At 51.2% G+C, this 21,403-nt stretch overlaps 1 protein-coding gene across 3 annotated transcripts; it reads right to left on the reverse strand.

Moving 5' to 3' along the window:
* Positions 1 to 2,124: 2,124 nt before the first annotated feature.
* Positions 2,125 to 5,387, reverse strand: LOC142290777 (olfactory receptor 52Z1P-like). 3 transcript variants are annotated; one of them, XM_075334777.1, is made up of 2 exons: positions 5,140 to 5,387; positions 2,125 to 2,934 (listed from the first exon to the last, which is right to left on the reverse strand). In XM_075334777.1, the coding sequence occupies exons 1-2, from the start codon at positions 5,385 to 5,387 to the stop codon at positions 2,229 to 2,231; spliced, it is 954 nt and encodes a 317-aa protein (XP_075190892.1). In that variant the 3' UTR covers positions 2,125 to 2,228. The 3 variants fall into 3 exon arrangements, with proteins under 3 accessions (XP_075190892.1, XP_075190890.1, XP_075190889.1); XM_075334775.1 differs by having other exon boundaries at positions 2,125 to 2,926; positions 5,132 to 5,387; XM_075334774.1 differs by having other exon boundaries at positions 2,125 to 2,923; positions 5,129 to 5,387.
* Positions 5,388 to 21,403: the final 16,016 nt, after the last annotated feature.

Genomic DNA, 21,403 nt, shown 5'->3' on the forward strand with positions numbered 1-21,403 from the left:
ATCGGCTAGCAGTTATACAATAATGCAGTTAGACATTGATTATCTGTATTAGCAGGTGCTCAGTAAATAAGTATTCCTACATAGCTCCTGTTTCCTTTGAGTACCTGTAACCCATTGCATTGATTCTCGATTGATCCATACTGTGCTATATTCTAATTTGTGTAATAAATCTTATTTGTGAGTGATCGCTGTGTTGTCCTCGTTTGTGCTGTTGCATCTTTAGAACCTGTTCTTCAAATCCACCACATCCCAATGATGGCATCAGAATCTACTGGAGTGGCCCTCACAGATGAAGAGGAGCCGAGAAAAATGGCATGGGACATTTCCAATCTTATTAGTCCAGCAGATAATTGCTAATTAAAAAAAGTTAAGTGTCTAAAGTGTCTGGGTAACGTCCTTAAAGAATTAACATCTGTTTCATTTTTGGCTAAATTGATGTCACGGACGTGTTGGTGGATGCGTGCCTTCAGCTCCCTAGTTGTGAAGCCGACATAAATAGGAGAGCATGGGCATGTCGCATTATAAGTCTTTGTCCTTGTTGTACAAGAAATACTGTGGGTGATCTTAAACGTTTTGGTACCGGTTGAGTTGGTATATTCTGTAGCAGTATCTACATTCGGGCATGCCACACACTTCACACAAAAAACAAAAAGCAGCACCAAATGTGCACTACAGCACTAAACATTCCAAACTGTACTTATTTTAAAAATTTTTGAGATTTTTTGGCAAAAAATTGCAATTTTTTGCCAAAAATCTCAAAAATTTTTATAATAAATACAGTTTGGAATGTTTAGTGCTGAAGTGCACAATTGGTGCTGGCTTTTTGTTTTTTCTTCATTGTATTGGTCGGTGGTTGACCTCCACCTTGCTTTGCACCCCAATTTGGGATGTATTCCATCTGTCTAGATTTTGGCGGTTGGTGACTGTTCACATTAAGCCATCAGGCTTTGTCCACAGGCTATTTACTTCATGCAGCATTTGCTTGGACCTGTCCCGCCCACAGCCATGACTCAGTCATGGGTACGGGATTGAAATAGACCAGGTGAGTGCTGCTAAGAGCAGTTCTACTATTCATACGTGAGGCCGTAGGGCACATTTTATAAAAATATTTTAGTGTAGGACTGCCTCAAATGAGATTTGCCGTGACGTGGCGAGGCAGCTCAAGAAATTGCAATTTTTTGCCAAAAATCTCAAAAATTTTTATAATAAATACAGTTTGGAATGTTTAGTGCTGAAGTGCACAATTGGTGCTGGCTTTTTGTTTTTTCTACACTTCACACAAAGCCTACATCCCCAATTAGATCGTACTGTTGATCAAAAAAGGTTTTTTTTGAGTGGGTTGTTAATGACTAGATGTTAGGAAATCCCCAATATTCCGTCCACATCTGGCCGTAATACTGATCGATTACAATAATAACCTCAGCACTCAAATGGACAAGAGAAGATCTGAGAATTTTTAACATTTTTTATTTGATAAACTGCAAAAAAGTGCACAAAAGGTATAGCAAACCCGACGTTTTGGCTTTACAAGCCTTTGTCGAGGTTTTGCGTGGAAAGAAAGAGGAGAAACGAGTCACAGGCGAACCGCCAAGCAAAATAATTTCAGAGGTGCCACATTTTTGCAGCACAGAAGGTTCAACCAGGGATCAAGGAATACAGTTTTGGGGGAAATAGTGCCACTGCCGGTGAGAGCCTGGGGAGGAGGAGACGTCCTGGTGGAGCAGTGGTGGCAATGGAGACAGTGACGGCTGTGCCGGGTGGACACATGGGATATCTTTATTCTTTATGCAAGTATTAGTTCTGCTATTTGCTACCATGCTACTAATGCCAACATTTATGCGCGGTACGTCCATGTTGATGAAGCCTATAAATAAACCAGTTCTTCATATTTCTTTCAGGACACGTGGAAAGCACACGCCTGTGTATTTATTGGTTTTCTCCGGCCATAAACTGAATTTGAGAAACTTTTAAATTACAGTTGTTGAAAATTATGAAACAATATTCTGTGTTTTTTTGCCTTTTCTTTCCAAAAACACTGTCTTCCAATCTATGGTTGCATTTGATTTTGCAGCTTAGTCCCATTCTAGTAAATACAGGACAAATCCTATTGTCAAGAGTGTCATTATTTTTATTAAAAAAAGCTGATTATGGTCATACCCTTAGAGATTCATTTATTGTGAGTTTCATGTTGGGCTACAACAGTCTTATAGGTCAGTGGTGGTTATCTTTCATGCTAATCTCCGAGACATACTCAACATGGCCACCACCCGCACTCTGATCTCTCTCGTCTTCACCCCATAGATAATTGGGTTCATCATTGGAGGGACAATAACATAGAGATTGGCCAAGAGGATGTGGAACTGGATAGAGATGTATTTATGGCCAACTCTATGGATTATGAAGGAGAAGAAGGCCGGTATATAGAAGAGGATGATGACACAGACATGAGACACGCATGTATTGAAGGCCTTGAGACGAGCTTTTGAAGACCGGAGTCGGAGAACAGCCCTGATAATGACAATATATGAAAAAATTATAAGGATCATGTCTACACCAGTGGCACAAGCCGCTATGATGAGCCCATACACCACATTGACCAGTATATCAGCAGTAGCCAGCCGGGCCATGGACATGTGCTCACAGTACGTGTGCTCTATCACATTGCTGCCCTCATATGGTAATCTGTAAAGTAGAAAAGCAAATGGAGTGACGGTAAACACACTTCTGAGAAGGGCGAAAATTAAAATCTTCCTAATTAAAGATCCAGTGAGGGTAGACGTATATGTTAAAGGGTGGCAAATGGTGTAGTAGCGATCATAAGCCATGCTAACCAAGATGGCGGACTCTGTCACAAAGTTGAAATGAATGAAGAACGTTTGGACAATGCAACCATTAAAGGAGATTTCGTGAGCATTAAACCAGAAGATGCATATGTCGCGGGCGGAGGAGGGGACGCCGCGCTCTCCCACTTGCTGCTCGGGTCCGGCTGGCACTGCGGCCTGCTGCTGCCGCTGCTCGGTGGCTCGAGAGATGGGCCGGATCCCGGGGACTCGAGCGGCGCTCCTCGCCCATGAGTGAAAAGGGGTTGTTTGGGTGTGGGGATTGTTTATTGTCCGTGACGCCACCCACGGTTGTGGTGATTTGTTGGCACCACCGCTGCTCTGTATGGGGATCCCGGGAAGGATGGTATGGAGCAGCCAGTTGTTATGTTGCCCCTCCGTGGGTAGGGGTTGGTGATCCCGGGGCCCAGTGATGGATTGGGAGGTGCAGGGCCTGGTGGGCGCAGGGACGCGGGGGCAGCGCTGTGCCTTGCGGCACTGAGGTACTCACTCAGCCTGAGACGATGACACAGTTCTCGGTAAAACACTCGGCTGGGAAGACGGTTCCCACGGACGGCTGCACTTGCTTTCCCCAGTAGGTGACGGTGACGGTCCCTCTGTCCTGCACCTAAGTTGATATTGGTTTCGATGGGTTCCCACCGGTAACCCGCTCCCCGGCTTGGATATGGACCGGAGGAGCCCTACTTTGCCCGCAGGCGCTGGCCCTGAGAAACTGGTGCCCTGGCGGTGGCGGTGTCTCTCTTCAATGGTTGGACTGTTGCCTTCAGTCGGGACTTGGTTGTTTGGAGACAGACGTCCCCTTCACTGACGGATTTGGCAAATTATGGCGACTCCTAGCCTTGCCGGGATCCGAGAGGCCCCTGCCCTGGTGCTGACTGTCCTTTGTATACTGCTCCAGACCGCCGGGCCACTACCCGTCCGCGGTCCTTCCAGCAACCTCTGAGCAGTCCCTCTCCAGATTGTCACCACCGTCTGCTGACCTTGCTGACACTGTCCAGGCACACAGCCACGGACCAACTTCAGGCTTTACTACTCTTTCCTTTTTACTCGACTTCAGCTTCACTTAGCTCCTCTACCACTATCTTGCTTCCTCTCACTTTCACTTCCCTGACTTCACTCTTCTCTGTTGTTTACTCCTTCACCTCCCTAAAGGTCCAGTCACACTAAGCAACTTACCAGCGATCCCAACAACGATAGGGATCGCTGGTAAGTTGCTAGGAGGTTGCTGGTGAGATGTCACACTGCGACGCTCCAGCGATCCCACCAGCAACCTGACCTGGCAGGGATCGCTGGAGCGTGGCTACACGAGTTGCTGGTGAGCTCACCAGCAACCAGTGACCAGCCCCCAGCGCCGCGTGGAAGATGCTGCGCTTGGTAACTAAGGTAAATATCGGGTAACCAACCCGATATTTACCTTGGTTACCAGCGCACGGAGCTACACGTGCAGAGAACAGGGAGCAGCGCACACTGAGCTCTGGCTCCCTGCTCTCCTAGTTACAGCACACATCGGGTTAATTACCCAATGTGTGCTGCAGCTAAATGTGCACAGAGCAGGGAGCAGCGCACACCGCTTAGCGCTGGCTTCCTGCTCTCCTAGTTACAGCACACATCGGGTTAATTAACCCGATGTGTCCTGCAGCTACATGTGCACAGAGCAGGAGCCGGCACTGACAGTGAGAGCGGCGGAGGCTGGTAACAAAGGTAAATATCGGGTAACCAAGGACAGGGCTTCTTGGTTACCCGATGTTTACAGTGGTTACCAGCCTCCGCAGAAGCCGGCTCCTGCTGCCTGCACATTTAGTTGTTGCTGTCACACACAGCGATCTGTGCTTCACAGCGGGACAGCAACAACTAAAAAATGGCCCAGGACATTCAGCAACAACCAACGACCTCACAGCAGGGGCCGGGACATTCAGCAACAACCAACGACCTCACAGCAGGGGCCAGGACATTCAGCAACAACCAACGACCTCACAGCAGGGGCCGGGTTGTTGCTGGATGTCACACACAGCAACATCGCTAGCAACGTCACAAAAGTTGTTCATTAGCAGCGATGTTGCTAGCGATGTTGCTTAGTGTGACGGGGCCTTAACTGTTCTGCCTGCTTCTTCCCGCCTCCAGGGCTGTGCACTCCTCGGTGGGCGGAGCCAACCGCCTGGCCCACCCCCTGGTGTGAACATCAGCCCCTGGAGGAAGGCAACAAGGATTTTGGGTTAGCTTTGGTGTTCCTAACTGGGGTGTAGGGTGTGGTGGTGTGATGACCTGTGACCCCTGGCTTGCCCAGGGCGTCACACATAGAGTCTTGGGTACTGTGGTGGAGCTCAGGAGGACATCACAGGTGGCCAGCATCACCAGGAACAGGTACATGGGCTGATGGAGAGTCTTATTTCTTCCAATGACCAAAATCAAGAGGGAGTTTCCAAGAAGATCCATGATGTACATGATACAGAATGGGATGGAGAGCAGGGGATGTAATTCCTCCAGACCGGGGATTCCCATCAGGAGGAAGTAGTCCAGGTGGAAAGTGCTTGAGTTTATCATGTTCATCTAAAATTTCATACTTCTGGTGTCCTGTAAAAAAAGATGGAAGAAGATGGAGTTACCGGGATCGGGACACATTAATGTTTAGGTACAATGAGGACAACATGGAAGAATCTTCTATATGATCGGAAACACTCACCTGTCCCTGAGGAAGATGTGTTACTGAAGTCAACTGAGAACATTGAGTAGAAGAATCAAGGTGCAAGATGGACAACCTGAGAAGATTGGGTCACCTCCACGATGTTCAATATAGAGAATTCAGAGACTATCACAAGATGGAGTTTGGACAGAACCTGAACTGGGAAACATTTCAGAGAAATCAAGATTTAGTACCATAACAGGACACCTACCTTAGATCACAATAGTAATATCTTGATTATTAGAATTGTCCACCAAGTAGGCCACAAATTGAAGAAGAAAAATGTTTTGAGCATTCAGAAGGAGATATTGATATGTACAGGGCCGGATTATAGGCGGGGCAGACGGGGCTCCCGCCCAGGGGCCCCCACCACAAGAGCTTCTGAGGGGGCCCCCACCACCATCAGTGTGGGCGCCATTTTATTAACGCCGCAGTGTGGTTCAGGACCGCACTGTACCAGAATTTCAATCCCGGCCGTCACTTTTCTGCAGACACGCCCACTGCACGCTCTGTGGGCTGTGTCTGCTAGGATGACGTCACCGCGCACCTGTTGCTGCTTCTAAGTTCCTGCCGTAGAGGAGCTTGTGGGAGGACCGGAGGTCTCAGTGGATCCCGGTAAGTATGAGGTCATTAATCATGGTGCCGGCCAGGCAGGAGACTGCAGTGAGGAGGGAGCAGGACGCCGCTGATAACAACAGACCGGATTCCATAGTGTCAGCGGCAGCTCTGCCCGGGATCAGTGTGAGTTATTGCAGGAGTGTGAACTGCAGCAGATCAGGTCGGGCTGTCAGTGCCGGGTCATCGGCCTCATCCCTCCCCTGCAATAACTCACACTGATCTCCAGCACAGACATCACTACACAGATCCTGCACTGATCACATCTGAGCCTGCAGCACACATTATACTATATGGCCCATATTACATATAGAATATGTGAGGTTCTGTAGGTCCAGGTGTGATCAGTGCAGGGCATTGTATATCTGTGTACATGGTATATCACATCCAGTGTACAGAGCAGTGTGATATACTGTGTACACACATCAGATGGTATATAATAATGTGTATATTCTATAACATCTGGTGTCTGTATCACAGTAAACCAGGTCAAATGCCGGGGGGGCCCACTCGCGGTGGCAGGAGTGGCGTAGCGCTAGTAAGGGGGGCCCGGTGCCCGCGCTGCCTCCCCCCGCCGAGGATCGCGCTTTCAATTGTATCGGCATCGCAGCTGCCGATACAATTGAGAGCAATGATGAGATGGAGCGGCGCGCTCTCTCTCATGATTCTCCTCGCTGTGTCTGTCGGCATTCTGACAGCTCTGCCGCAGAGCGTGGTGACGTGATCACTGCGCGCCTGCTGAGAGGTCAGAGAAAGCGACAGCAGTGGACGCGCTGAGGAGACCGGAGGAGCGGGGGAACGAGGAGAAGTGAGTATGTACAATCACTGTGGCCAGACGACCATGGGGGTGCATTAAATGATATGGCGGTTGTATACTACATGAGGATGCCTAATGCTATCTGGTTCTGCACTGTGCTATATAGGGGCTGTATACTACATGAAGGTGCCTAATGCTATCTGGTTCTGCACTGTGCTATATATGGACTGTATACTACATGAAGGTGCCTAATGCTATCTGGTTCTGCACTGTGCTATATAGGGGCTGTATACTACATGAAGGTGCCTAATGCTAGCTGGTTCTGCACTGTGCTATATAGGGGCTGTATACTACATGAAGGTGCCTAATGCTAGCTGGTTCTGCACTGTGCTATATAGGGGCTGTATACTACATGAAGGTGCCTAATGCTATCTGGTCTGCATTGTGCTATATAGGGGCTGTGAACTATGTGAGTGTCTAATGCTATCTGGTTCTGCACTGTGCTATATACGGGCTGTACACTATATGAGGATGCCTAATGCTATCTGGGTCTGCTTTTTGCTATATACGGGCTGTATACTACGTGAGGATGCCTAATGCTATCTGGCTCTGCACTGTGCTATATAGGGGCTGTGTACTATGTGAAGGTGCTTAATATTATTTGGTCTGCTCTGTGCTATATAGGGGCTGTGTACTATGTGAGGATGCCTAATGCTATCTGGGTCTGCACTGTGCTATATAGGGGCTGTGTACTACATGAGGGTGCCTAATGCTATATGGGTGTGCATTGTACTATATGGGGGCTGCATAGTGCCATATGGGGGCTGCATAGTGCCATATGGGGGCTGCATAGTGCCATATGGGGGCTGCATAATGCCATATGGGGGCTGCATAATGCCATATGGGGGCTGCATAGTGCCATATGGGGGCTGCATAGTGCTACATGGGGGCTGCATAATACTATATGGAGGACTATGGGAGCTTCATAACACTATATGGAGGAATATGGGGGCTGCATAATACTATACCCCCAGAGTTGTATGTCCTCTACACCCCAGAGCTGTATATCCCCAGAGCTGCATGTCATCCCCCCACCTTAGAGCTCTTTGTCCCCCCCACCTCAGAGCCACTGCCCCCCTCTAGAGCTGTATGCCCCCCATTGCTATGTACCCCTTTCCTCAGTAATATGGATGTCCCCAGCCTCTCTTGTGATATATATACAGCAGTGTTAGTGTTCTCTATGTGCGGCCATGTCTGTTAAGCCAGCTTTACACCTTACAATTAGGTGTGCGATCTCGTATGCGATGTGACACGCCCAGGTCGCATATGCGATTGAATGAGATTGCACGTAGGTCGTTCATTTGCTGTCACACGAGCGTTAGTAGTCTATGTTAAATTGATCAATTTTGTGTGCGATCCTTTAGATCATGTGTTCTGTGACGTATGCATTGGGCACCTTTTTTTTTTTATTTATTTATTGACTTGCCAAGCGTGTGTAATGTGTAGGGATGCGTTTTTACTATGTCATCTGCCATTCAGCTCTGCTACATGGCCGCTGACAGCAGCCACAGACAGCCATGTAGCAGAGCTGAATAGCCGCTAACAGCAGACACAGACAGCCATGTAGCAGAGCTGAATGGCCGCTGACAGCAGACACAGACAGCCGTGTAGCAGAGCTGAATGGCCGCTAACAGCAGACACAGACAGCCATGTAGCAGAGCTGAATGGCAGATGACAGCAGACACAGACAGAGCCATGTAGCAGAGGTGAATGGCAGATGACAGCAGACACAGACAGCCATGTAGCAGAGCTGAATGGCAGATGACAGCAGACACAGACAGAGCCATGTAGCAGAGGTGAATGGCCGATGACAGCAGACACAGACAGCCATGTAGCAGAGCTGAATGGCAGATGACAGCAGACACAGACAGCCATGTAGCAGAGCTGAATGGCAGATGACAGCAGACACAGACAGAGCCATGTAGCAGAGCTGAATGGCCGATGACAGCAGACACAGACAGCCATGTAGCAGAGCTGAATGGCAGATGACAGCAGACACAGACAGAGCCGCACTGTCAGAATGAACTCGGGTGAACTTCACCCGACTTCATTGTCATGCTGCGGCTCTGTCTGTGTTGCGTCCTGATTAGCGGTCACCAGTGAAGGACTCACCGGTGACCGCTAAACTCCTGAGTAACTGAATTGAGCAGCCCTCTCTCATATACTCACCGATCCCCGGCGCTGCACGGCATTCACACTGCTCCGGCGGCTTTTACTGTTTTGAAAAAGCCGGCCGCCCATTAAACAATCTCGTATTCCCTGCTTACCCCGCCCACCGGCGCCTGTGATTGATTACAGTGAGACACGCCCCCACGCTAAGTGACAGGTGTCACACTGCACCCAATCACAGCAGCCGGTGGGCGTGTCTATACTGTGTAGTGAAATAAATAATTAAATAATTAAAAAAAACGGCGTGCGGTCCCCCCCAATTTTAAAACCAGCCAGATAAAGCCATACGGCTGAAGGCTGGTATTCTCAGGATGGGGAGCTCCACGTTATGGGGAGCCCCCCAGCCTAACAATATCAGCCAACAGCCGCCCAGAATTGCCGCATACATTAGATGCGACAGTTCTGGGACTGTACCCGGCTCTTCCCGATTTACCCTGGTGCGTTGGCAAATCAGGGTAATAAGGAGTTATTGGCAGCCCATAGCTGCCAATAAGTCCTAGATTAATCATGTCAGGCGTCTATGAGACACCCTCCATGATTAATCTGTAAATTACAGTAAATAAACACACACGGCCGAAAAAATCCTTTATTGGAAATAAAAAACACACACATATACCCTGGTTCACCACTTTAATCAGCCCCAAAAAGCCCTCCATGTCCGGCGTAATCCAGGATGCTCCAGCGTCGCTTCCAGCGCTGCTGCATGGAGGTGACCGGAGCTGCAGAAGACACCGCCGCTCCGGTCACCTCCACACAGCAAATGAAGACAGCCGCGCGATCAGCTGAGCTGTCACTGAGGTTACCCGCTGTCACTGGATCCAGCGGTGGCCGCGGGTAACCTCAGTGACAGCTCAGCTGATCGCGCTACTCACCTCAGTTGCTGACTGGAGCTGACCGGAGCGGCGGTGAGTAGCGCGATCAGCTGAGCTGTCACTGAGGTTACCCGCGGCCACAGCTGCATCCACCGCTGGATCCAGTGACAGCGGGTAACCTCAGTGACAGCAGCTGATCGCGCGGCTGTCTTCATTTGCTGTGTGGAGGTGACCGGAGCGGCTGTGTGTGCTGCAGCTCCGGTCACCTCCATGCAGCAGAGCTGGATGCGACGCTGGACCATCCTGGATTACGCCGGACATGGAGGGCTTTTTGGGGCTGATTAAAGTGGTGAACCAGGGTATATGTGTGTGTTTTTTATTTCCAATAAAGGATTTTTTCGGGCGTGTGTTTATTTACTGTAATTTACAGATTAATCATGGAGGGTGTCTCATAGACGCCTGACATGATTAATCTAGGACTTATTAGCAGCTATGGGCTGCCAATAACTCCTTATTACCCCGATTTGCCAACGCACCAGGGTAAATCGGGAAGAGCCGGGTACTGTCCCAGAACTGTCGCATATAATGTATGCGGCAATTCTGGGCGGCTGTTGGCTGATATTGTTAGGCTGGGGGGCTCCCCATAACGTGGAGCTCCCCATCCTGAGAATACCAGCCTTCAGCCGTATGGCTTTATCTGGCTGGTTTTAAAATTGGGGGGAACCGCACGCCGTTTTTTTTAATTATTTAATTATTTATTTCACTACACAGTATAGACACGCCCACCGGCTGCTGTGATTGGGTGCAGTGTGACACCTGTCACTCAGCGTGGGGGGCGTGTCTCACTGTAACCAATCATAGGCGCCGGTGGGCGGGGAAAGCAGGGAATACGAGATTGTTTAATGGGCGGCCGGCTTTTTCAAAACAGTAAAAGCCGCCGGAGCAGTGTGAATGCCGTGCAGCGCCGGGGATCGGGGATCGGTGAGTATATGAGAGAGGGGGATAGACTGACATGGACAGAGAGTGAGGGACAGAGATAGTGACGGACTGACAGAGATTAGTGAATGACAGACATTGTGAGGCGCTTTTCAGCTGCGCTCTGAAGCGGACCTTTTTTAAGCTGCGGTGCAGAGCGCACACCTGCGCACATAGCATCAGACACCAAAATCGTATGAGGGATGTCACACGTTACAATTGACTAGTTTCGTACTACCAAACGTCCAATGTATGAGGAATAAACGACGTGTATGCGATCACCGTATTTTCGTTCAATATCGATCGCATGTAGGTTTCACACGCAAATACGTCACGAACGATGCCGGATGTGCGTCACTTACAACTTGACCCCGACGATGGATTGAAAGATCTATTGAAGTGTGTAAAGCGGGCTTTAGTGTCAGCCACCAATCAGCGTGGCACAGACACATGCCCAGGAGGAGTTGGATGGAGACAAGCGGGGAGGTGAATGAGGCTGTTGCCGGCTTCCCAATATTAAAAATTAGATAAAAATGTGTCTGTGTGTGCATGTGTGATGTGTATCTATGTGTCATCTATGTATGTCGGTGTGTATGACTGTGTCTAGATTTATGTCTGTTTATATGTGTTTTTGTGAATTTGTCTTTAAATATATACTGTATGTGTACGTATGCCTGTATGTGTATGTACAGTGTCTGTGCATGTCTGTGTGTGGATGGGGCCCACTGAGACTCTTTCGCCCAGGACCTACAAAAACATGGAGCCGGCCCTGCGTGTACCAGTCATGTATTCTCCTGTACACTGTACAGGGGCGTACCTTTGGGGGGCATGCGGCATATCTGCCCCTGCACAGCAATCAGGGGGGCACCATTGGAAAATGTGAGGCAGCAGTATGGTGGGAGAAAATTGTAAGTGGACAGTATTGGGAAAGAAAAGTGTGAGGGGCATAGTATAGAGACTGGGTAGTGGGGGAGGGGGGATAAGCAGTATAGAGAAGGGGCAGTATGGTGGGCAGTGTGAGGGCACAGTATGGAGGGCACAGTATGCTGAGGAGGGGGAATGTGAGATTGAGGTGCAGTATAGTGACTGTATAGTGAAGGAGGTAGGCAGTATAGAGAAGGGGCAGCATGGGGGCCAGTGTGAGGGCACAGTATGGAGGGCACAGTATGCTGAGGAGGGGGAATGTGAGATTGAGGTGCAGTATAGTGACTGTATAGTGAAGGAGGTAGGCAGTATAGAGAAGGGGCAGCATGGGGGCCAGTGTGAGGGCACAGTATGGAGGGCACAGTATGCTGAGGAGGGGGAATGTGAGACTGAGGTGCAGTATAGTGACTGTATAGTGAAGGAGGTAGGCAGTATAGAGAAGGGGCGGCATGGTGGCCAGTGTGAGGGCACAGTATGGAGGACACAGTATGCTGAGGCGGGGGAATGTGAGACTGAGGTGCAGTATAGTGACTGTATAGTGAAGCAGGTAGGCAGTATAGAGAAGGGGCAGCATGGTGGCCAGTGTGAGGGCACAGTATGGAGGGCACAGTATGCTGAGGAGGGGGAATGTGAGACTGAGGTGCGGTATAGTGACTGTATAGTGAAGGAGGTAGGCAGTATAGAGAAGGGGCAGCATGGGGGCCAGTGTGAGGGCACAGTATGGAGGGCACAGTATGCTGAGGAGGGGGAATGTGAGACTGAGGTGCGGTATAGTGACTGTATAGTGAAGGAGGTAGGCAGTATAGAGAAGGGGCAGCATGGGGGCCAGTGTGAGGACACAGTATGGAGGGCACAGTATGCTGAGGAGGGGGAATGTGAGACTGAGGTGCGGTATAGTGACTGTATAGTGAAGGAGGTAGGCAGTATAGAGAAGGGGCAGCATGGGGGCCAGTGTGAGGGCACAGTATGGAGGGCACAGTATGCTGAGGAGGGGGAATGTGAGACTGAGGTGCGGTATAGTGACTGTATAGTGAAGGAGGTAGGCAGTATAGAGAAGGGGCGGCATGGTGGCCAGTGTGAGGGCACAGTATGGAGGGCACAGTATGCTGAGGAGGGGGAATGTGAGACTGAGGTACAGTATAGTGACTGTATAGTGAAGGAGGTAGACAGTATAGAGAAGGGGCAGCATGGGGGCCAGTGTGAGGGCACAGTATGGAGGGCACAGTATCCTGAGGAGGGGGAATGTGAGACTGAGGTGCGGTATAGTGACTGTATAGTGAAGGAGGTAGGCAGTATAGAGAAGGGGCAGCATGGGGGCCAGTGTGAGGGCACAGTATGGAGGGCACAGTATGCTGAGGAGGGGGAATGTGAGACTGAGGTGCGGTATAGTGACTGTATAGTGAAGGAGGTAGGCAGTATAGAGAAGGGGCAGCATGGGGGCCAGTGTGAGGGCACAGTATGGAGGGCACAGTATGCTGAGGAGGGGGAATGTGAGACTGAGGTGCAGTATTTATATCTAAATGCTACAGTTCGTGCTCTACTGTTATGGTTAAAATGTTAACGTTATTGGGCCCCCACCAGATTTTCTGCCCAGGGGCCCCCACCAACCTTAATCCGGCCCTGGATATGTAAGACTAAGGACAAAGTAATAAAGTACAGAAAATCCCTCACCAGTAGAATCCAGTAGCAACAAGTATAATTCTCCACACTTTGTCTATTAACATTTTTTTTTTTACATTATTAAACTTGTGCTTTTCTAGATATTGTCCACCAAGGGAGAACTGAGTCGTTAGCCATCGGTCTGTGCCCATGGACCTCTGCCCATAGTGACTGAAACAGATTATTGTCCCATCTGCTCCTCATACTCTGTCTATTTGATGAGGCTTTCTGAGCTTCTCATTTCAGGAACCACATTGGGGAATTCAGAAACCTCTGCAGTTTTGGGGAAGGTCAGATGTCCTTGACCCTTTAGACCTTTCATGTTAAGAATCTTCAGTTTTCTCTCCAGGCAACAACATACATTTGTGTCTATACCACAAAGACCCTGAGAACAACTCCCCATATTACATTATCCTGGACCCATGTGAGACTGACGTGTGGGTGGGATTCTCTCACCTAAAGATGACACTAATAATCAGAAGAATCGCATAAGGTATCATTATTACTCCACAGAACTGATGAACCCTTGAAGGAGAAAAGAAGAGTTTTGGTGCATGATAGGACTTGTATCCTCCTCACACCTGGAGCAACTGCAAAATCCACCTGATTGCAGGACCCTGCTTACCAAGGGCATACTGCTAATGAGGACTGTAACTGTAGAAGGAATGAAGAAGTCCTGCCTCTTAGAATATGACACACAATAAACTAATCATTAAAATATCTATAAAGAGCAGTAAAACATAAAACAATGTGTATATATTGTTGCATTGACCTTCAGAACAACGCTAATAAATCGTTTATGATGAAAGTAATAAAAAAAAATCCAAACCTGGTGTTTGTTGCTCATCTGTCCTCCAAAAATGAGGAACAAGAAGTGATGAAAATGTCACCAATGACAATTCGAAAATGTGAAAAATTGCAGCTAAACTTAAAAGCCGTAAGAAAATTGTGTTATAAAATAATTACACCTGGAACTAATCAGCCTTTAGGTGTAACGGGTCCAGAGAAAGCACGGTGTGGATCAGCGGTGGAGCTACTCACCAGAACGGAGCGGCGAGGCCGGAGGAGGAGGAGGAGGAGGAGGAGGAGGAGGAGGAGGAGGAGGAGGAGGCTTAGACACCTGAAGACTCACCTCCTTTATATCCAGTCTATGGGCCTCAGAGGCCGAGTCTCCTGGAGGAGAATATTAACTGATGATAAACTCAAATAATAGGAAATAATGAATCGTGCAGAAGATTTGTTCTTAATTATAGATGAGGGAATATTTCAGATTAGTTTTGTGCAGATTCACTGGAATCATCTGGAAAATTCAATTTGGGCTTAATAACTTCAGACAAAATCGAAAAATGCCCCTGTGACGCCCTGGGCAAGCCAGGGGTCACAGGTCACAACATCACATGCACCCCACATTCCCGGCAGGTACACCTAGGCTAACCTAAAATCCTTGTTGCCTTCCTCCAGGGGCTGATGTCCACACCAGGGGGTGGGCCAGGCGGTTGGCTCCGCCCACCGAGGAGTTCACAGCCCTGGAGGCGGGAGAACCAGGCAGTTCAAGCTAGGGGAGTGAAGTGGAAGGAAGTGGTAGAGGAGCTTGTGAGAGGCGTTAAAGTGGAAAGCTAAGTAAGAGTGGCGACAGAAAGTGACAGTTAAGCAAGCCTGAAGTTGGTCCGGGTGTGTGCCCCGGACTGAGACAGCAAGGTCAGCAGACGGCGGTGATAGTCTGCAGGGGGACTGCTTGGAGGTTGCTGGAAGGACCGCGGACGGGTGGTGACCCGGCGGTACCGGAGCAGTATACGAAGAACAGTCAGCACCAGGGCAGGGGCCTTTCGGATCCCGGCAAGGCTAGGAGTCGCCATAATTTGCCAAATCCGTCAGTGAAGGGGACCTCTGTCTCCTAACAACCAAGTCCCGATTGAAGGCAACAGTCCGACCGTTAAGGGGAGACACCGCCACCGCCAAGGCACCAGTTTCCCAGGGCCAGCGCCTGCGGGCAAGAGAGAGGCTCCTCCGGCTCATGTCCAGGTCGGGGAGCGGGTAACCGGTGGGAACCCATCGCTACCAAAAATCAACAACTGGCTGCTCCATACCATCACTTCCGGGCTCCCCAGACAGAGCAGCGGTGGTGTCCACTTAATCACCACAACCGTGGGTGGCGTCACGGACAATAAACTATCCCAAAACCCAATCCCCTTTCACTCACGGGCGAGGAGCGCCGCTCGAGTCCCCGGGATCCGGCCCATCGCTCGAGCCACTGAGCAGCAGCAGCAGGCCGCAGCAGCCACAGCCGCAGCCGGACCCGAGCAGTGGGAGAGCGCGGCGTCCCCTCCTCCGCCCGCGACAACTTGGCGTCACGAACAGGATCTTACCGCTCTGCCGTTGGGTAGAGGTGCGCCTTGTGACCGCCGGAGGTATCCGGCCGGAAAATTTCAGAAGTCGCCATCTTTGGCGCGAAAAGTTCCCGCTCGAGCGTCTTCTCGAGTAGTAGAGGCACGAAGGCCAAAACCCCGCCCCGGTAGAGGAGGGGCCGAAAAGAGGCTAGAGGGGACGGAACGGCGGCTAGCTGCATGTGAGCGCGGCTATAAAAGAAGGGACGCCAGGACCCTGCAGCCATCTTGTTCCTGGGAGAAGCCGCCAGCAACATGTGGATGCCGTCCAGCAGCACCGTAGCCCCCGCGCCTGGAACCGCAGCGTGGGTGGAGATCCGGACTGTGCAGCTCTACCAAAGGCTGCAGGTCAAGATGCAGCTCCTCATGGAGGAGTGGGAGACCGACATGGCGGACGTCATAGCGACTGTGCGGAGACGCGAGGAGGAAGCGGAGGAAGGGAGGGTGAGTGACCCACGCCCCGATGCCCTTGAAGGGCCGGTCATCGCGGCTGCGGGACCCAGTCCAAACCCTCTCCCCCTGCTGCCTCCCTCGCCACCCGTCTCGGAAGCCGTGACCCCGCCACTAGGCCCGCTACCACCGCAACCGGTAGCGATACCCAGCATGTCCGCCCAGGTGGACCGACCTGCAGCCGGAGCCCGTAGTCGACCGGAGGTGCTGCCCTGGAAAGCCCCGAAAACCGAACCGGAGGCGTCCCCCGAGAAAGTCCCCGAGCCGGAGCCGATGACCCACTCCGTGCCGAAGGCCCAACTGCGGAAAGCCCCTGTGCCCATCCCCCACACCTCGGCTGAGGTTGCGCCGGGTTGCCGATGCAAGGCAGCGTCTAAGGCCAAGTCACCGCGGGACCTGTCGCCCAGAGTACCAGCAGTGGGCAATGTCAAGCAGGTCTTGCGGGGCCCGACCCGTGCGCCGGAGCTCGCAGCTGCGCCGTACTGGGACAGGGAGCCGGTACCGTTGGGCCCGGAGATCGGTGAGAGGGAGAGGAAGAAAGCGGAGCTGGTGGCCCGTGCAATCAGAGAAAAGGAGAGTCTGAGACAAGCGACTTTCCGTGTCCGGGGCCCGCTGTATGAGGGACAGGTGAGGCGGTTTGATGTCCGCCGGGGCTATGGGTTTATTTATGAACCGGGCCTGGAGGCCGAAGTGTTTATAGCCCGGCGGGATGTGAATGCCCACCTGCCCGAGGAGCACCCCGGTCGTAACTTGATGCCGGGCGACATAGTGCAGTACACACGGCACTGTGGAGAGAGGGGGTGGTTTGCCCTAGATGCGAAGTTGAGAGGCAGCCAAGAGTCCCGTGTAAGTGCTGCACCTCCTCCCCCAGAAGAAGTCGAAGACTCTGAGTAGGGCAGCGGAGCCCCGTTGCACCGTCCCCGTTGGGACCTCCAGTGTGTTTGTTTAAAAGTTGAAAATGATGATAAGTGAAATGGAACCGAAAAGTCATCTGATTCTCCTGTGATTGAAACCGGCCGTTGCCGGCACCGTTGTCCCCGTGGGGACCGCTTGAAAAATTGTTTGCATAGAGAACTTTCTATGGACAAGCCCGTGAACTTGTAGGGCAACCACAGACGCTAGTGGCTTGTAAATAAGTTGTGTTACCGTTACCGTTTCCGCAATTACCGCCTCCGGAGAGGCAGGTTGGAGGGAGGGCCCACAGCAGAGCAGGCTGGGGCCCAGCCACCACAGGAACCGGTGGCTACCCTCTGGAGGGGAAGGACAGATCCCGCTCGGGTAACTGGTTCAGGACTGGGGTCAAGGGGTGCTGCCTGGGTTTTAGGGGCAGCATCAGGGCCAGGTTACTTGGGTGGGAGAGAGCGGAGACCGTAACCGTTAACCGTTAAAAACCGTAACGTTTAAGAAATGTGCCTCCCGATGTGGGATGATGTTTTTCTACTTGTATATATGTTACCGTTTTTTATCTTCACAGAAAAACAAAAGGAAAATAAAACCGGTGTTGGACGGGCAGCCCGAGGACGGTCTGCGTTTTGCTAAGGGAGAATGTGACGCCCTGGGCAAGCCAGGGGTCACAGGTCACAACATCACATGCACCCCACATTCCCGGCAGGTACACCTAGGCTAACCTAAAATCCTTGTTGCCTTCCTCCAGGGGCTGATGTCCACACCAGGGGGTGGGCCAGGCGGTTGGCTCCGCCCACCGAGGAGTTCACAGCCCTGGAGGCGGGAGAACCAGGCAGTTCAAGCTAGGGGAGTGAAGTGGAAGGAAGTGGTAGAGGAGCTTGTGAGAGGAGTTAAAGTGGAAAGCTAAGTAAGAGTGGCGACAGAAAGTGACAGTTAAGCAAGCCTGAAGTTGGTCCGGGTGTGTGCCCCGGACTGAGACAGCAAGGTCAGCAGACGGCGGTGATAGTCTGCAGGGGGACTGCTTGGAGGTTGCTGGAAGGACCGCGGACGGGTGGTGACCCGGCGGTACCGGAGCAGTATACGAAGAACAGTCAGCACCAGGGCAGGAGCCTTTCGGATCCCGGCAAGGCTAGGAGTCGCCATAATTTGCCAAATCCGTCAGTGAAGGGGACCTCTGTCTCCTAACAACCAAGTCCCGATTGAAGGCAACAGTCCGACCGTTAAGGGGAGACGCCACCACCGCCAAGGCACCAGTTTCCCAGGGCCAGCGCCTGCGGGCAAGAGAGAGGCTCCTCCGGCTCATGTCCAGGTCGGGGAGCGGGTAACCGGTGGGAACCCATCGCTACCAAAAAGACTTTACATAGGTGCAGGGAAGAGACCTTCACCGCTAACTGCAGGGAACTAGCAGCACCGTAACCGTCCGAGGGACCCGTCCAACCAGCCGTTTGTTTACCGAGATCTGTGTCGTGTTTACTGGCTGAGTGAGTACCTCCGTGCCGTGCGGCACAGCGCTGCCCCTGCGCCCCTGCACCTCCACAGGCCCAATACCCGCCTGTCCACCATACCAACCCCATCACTGGGCCCCGGGACCACCAAAACCCCTACCCACGGAGGGGCAAATCAACAACTGGCTGCTCCATACCATCACTCCCGGGCTCCCCAGACAGAGCAGCGGTGGTGTCCACTTAATCACCACAACCGTGGGTGGCGTCACGGACAATAAACTATCCCAAAACCCAATCCCCTTTCACTCACAGGCGAGGAGCGCCGCTCGAGTCCCCGGGATCCGGCCCATCGCTCGAGCCACCGAGCAGCAGCAGCAGCAGGCCGCAGCAGCCGCAGCCGGACCCGAGCAGTGGGAGAGCGCGGCGTCCCCTCCTCCGCCCGCGACACCCCCTATTCCCCAAAGCATAATAAACAGAGAGCTAGGGAAGAGATAAAAAATACTAAACAATTGTAGTCACCTGTCCCCGGCCCACCCCTCACCTATCCTGACCCTGCAGCTTCCCACCAGTTGCCCACTCCTCACCTATCCTGACACTACAGCTTCCCACCAGTTGCCCACTTCTCACCTATCTTGACCCTGCAGCTTCCCACCAGTTGCCCACTCCTCACCTATCTTGACCCTGCAGCTTCCCACCAGTTGCCCACCCCTCACGTATCCTGACATTGCAGCTTCCCACCAGTTCCCACTTCTCACCTATCTTGACCCTGCAGCTTCCCACGGGTTGCCCACCCCTCACCTATCCTGACACTACATCTTCCCACTAGTTGCCCACCCCTCACCTATCCTAACATTGCAGCTTCCCACCAGTTGTCCACTCCTCACCTATCTTGACCCTGAAGCATCCAACCAGTTGCCCACCCCTCACCTATCCTGACACTGCATTTTCCCACCAGTTGCCCACCCATAACCTATCCTGAACCTGCAGCTTTCCACCAGTTGCCCACCCATAACCTATCCTGAACCTGCAGCCTCCCACCAGTTGCCCACCCATAACCTATCCTGAACCTGCAGTTTCCCACCAGTTGCCCACCCCTCACCTATCCTGACACTGCAGCCTCCCACCAGTTGCCCACCCATAACCTATCCTGAACCTGCAGCCTCCCACCAGTTGCCTACCCCTCACCTATCCTGATACTGCAGTCTCCCACCAGTTGCCCACGTCTCACCTATCCTGATACTGTAGCTTCCCACCAGTTCCTCTGCTCATTTTGGGTCTTCGATCTTGTTTTCTTCGGTCTTCTCATGTTCAGTCTTTTTGTTTTCCGTCTTCTTGTCTTTGATGTTCTCATTTTCAGTCTTCTCTTTAGACTGCTCACTTTCAGAATTGTCTTTGGTCTTCAGTCTTCTCGTCTTTGATCGTCACATTGTCAAGCTTCTATGGGAAGTCTTCTGGCACTGACTAGATCTTATGACCATGTCGCCGAAAAAATCTACTACGCAGAAAAAATACCAGAGTTTGGGAGTGATCGCCCAAAAAAATCTACTACGCAGAGAAGCGAGATGGATTATCAATGCTGAGGCACAAGGTATATTAGGTTTAAATGACAGGTTAGACATATCTGGGTTTTTGGGTGACTAACGACTAGCTCCACTACTTTTGTTTTTAATTTTGTGTAGCTTGCACATTGGAGTTAGAATGTCTGAAAAAATGTTCAAGGGATTATGTTAATGTTGGTGCATGCCCAAATACGCAGCAATACCTATTTACATGCTTCACTGGCAACTCTTTAGCAGTCACAAGTAGCAATACCCATTTTTATCATTAAATGCTGATTTGTGGCACACAGCTTCCCCTACACTGCACGTCCCTATTGTAAACTATCGCTCTCCTATCTATCTCAACTACCTAGCATTAAACAACTAGCTAAGCTCACTGTCTAGCAGCACCGGCGGCAGTACCATTCCTAAGGATTAACATTCACAAAATGGCGCCGACACAACATGTCTGCATTTTATATGCACACGGACATGTGACTTAGGCAGCCAATTACAGAAGCCCTTGTGTCTGAACCTTCTGGATGATTGCTGCGCTGTGATTGACTGCAGGAACATCCGCAAATAAAGTTAAGGGAAAAAAATGGCACATCGCATGAAAAAGCCTTTTCCCGAGTCCCCGTCTCCTCTACGGATTTTACACATCCCCCATTCATCAGACAGCACCACAATGCTATACAAAAGCATAAAATGTTATTACAAAAGCATTTTTGGAAACGCAGCCAGTGTTCGGGGGTAAAAGCAAACCAAACAGGAGAACGTTAACTTTTGGGGAAGGGGCTCGGGGTTAAAGAGCCAGAACGAACATTCTAAAGGCCGCTTTACACGCAGCAACATCGCTAAAGCGATGTCGTTGGGGTCACGGAATTCGTGACGCACATCCGGCCTCATTAGCGATATCGTTGCGTGTGAAAAGTACGAGTGACCGCTAACGAGCAAAAATACTCACATTATCGTTGCTCGTTGACACGCTCTTCCGTTTCCAAATATTGTTGCTGCTGCAGGTACGATGTTGTTCGTCGTTCCTGCGACAGTACACATCGCTACGTGTGACACCGCAGGAGCGAGGAACCTCACCTTACCTGCGGCCGCCCGCAATGGTGAAGGAAGGAGGTGGGCGGGATGTTCGTCCCTCTCATCTCTGCCCCTCCGCTTCAATTGGGCGCCCGCT

This window comes from Anomaloglossus baeobatrachus, chromosome 2, assembly GCF_048569485.1.
Source record: "Anomaloglossus baeobatrachus isolate aAnoBae1 chromosome 2, aAnoBae1.hap1, whole genome shotgun sequence".
Taxonomy (NCBI): Eukaryota; Metazoa; Chordata; class Amphibia; order Anura; family Aromobatidae; genus Anomaloglossus; species Anomaloglossus baeobatrachus.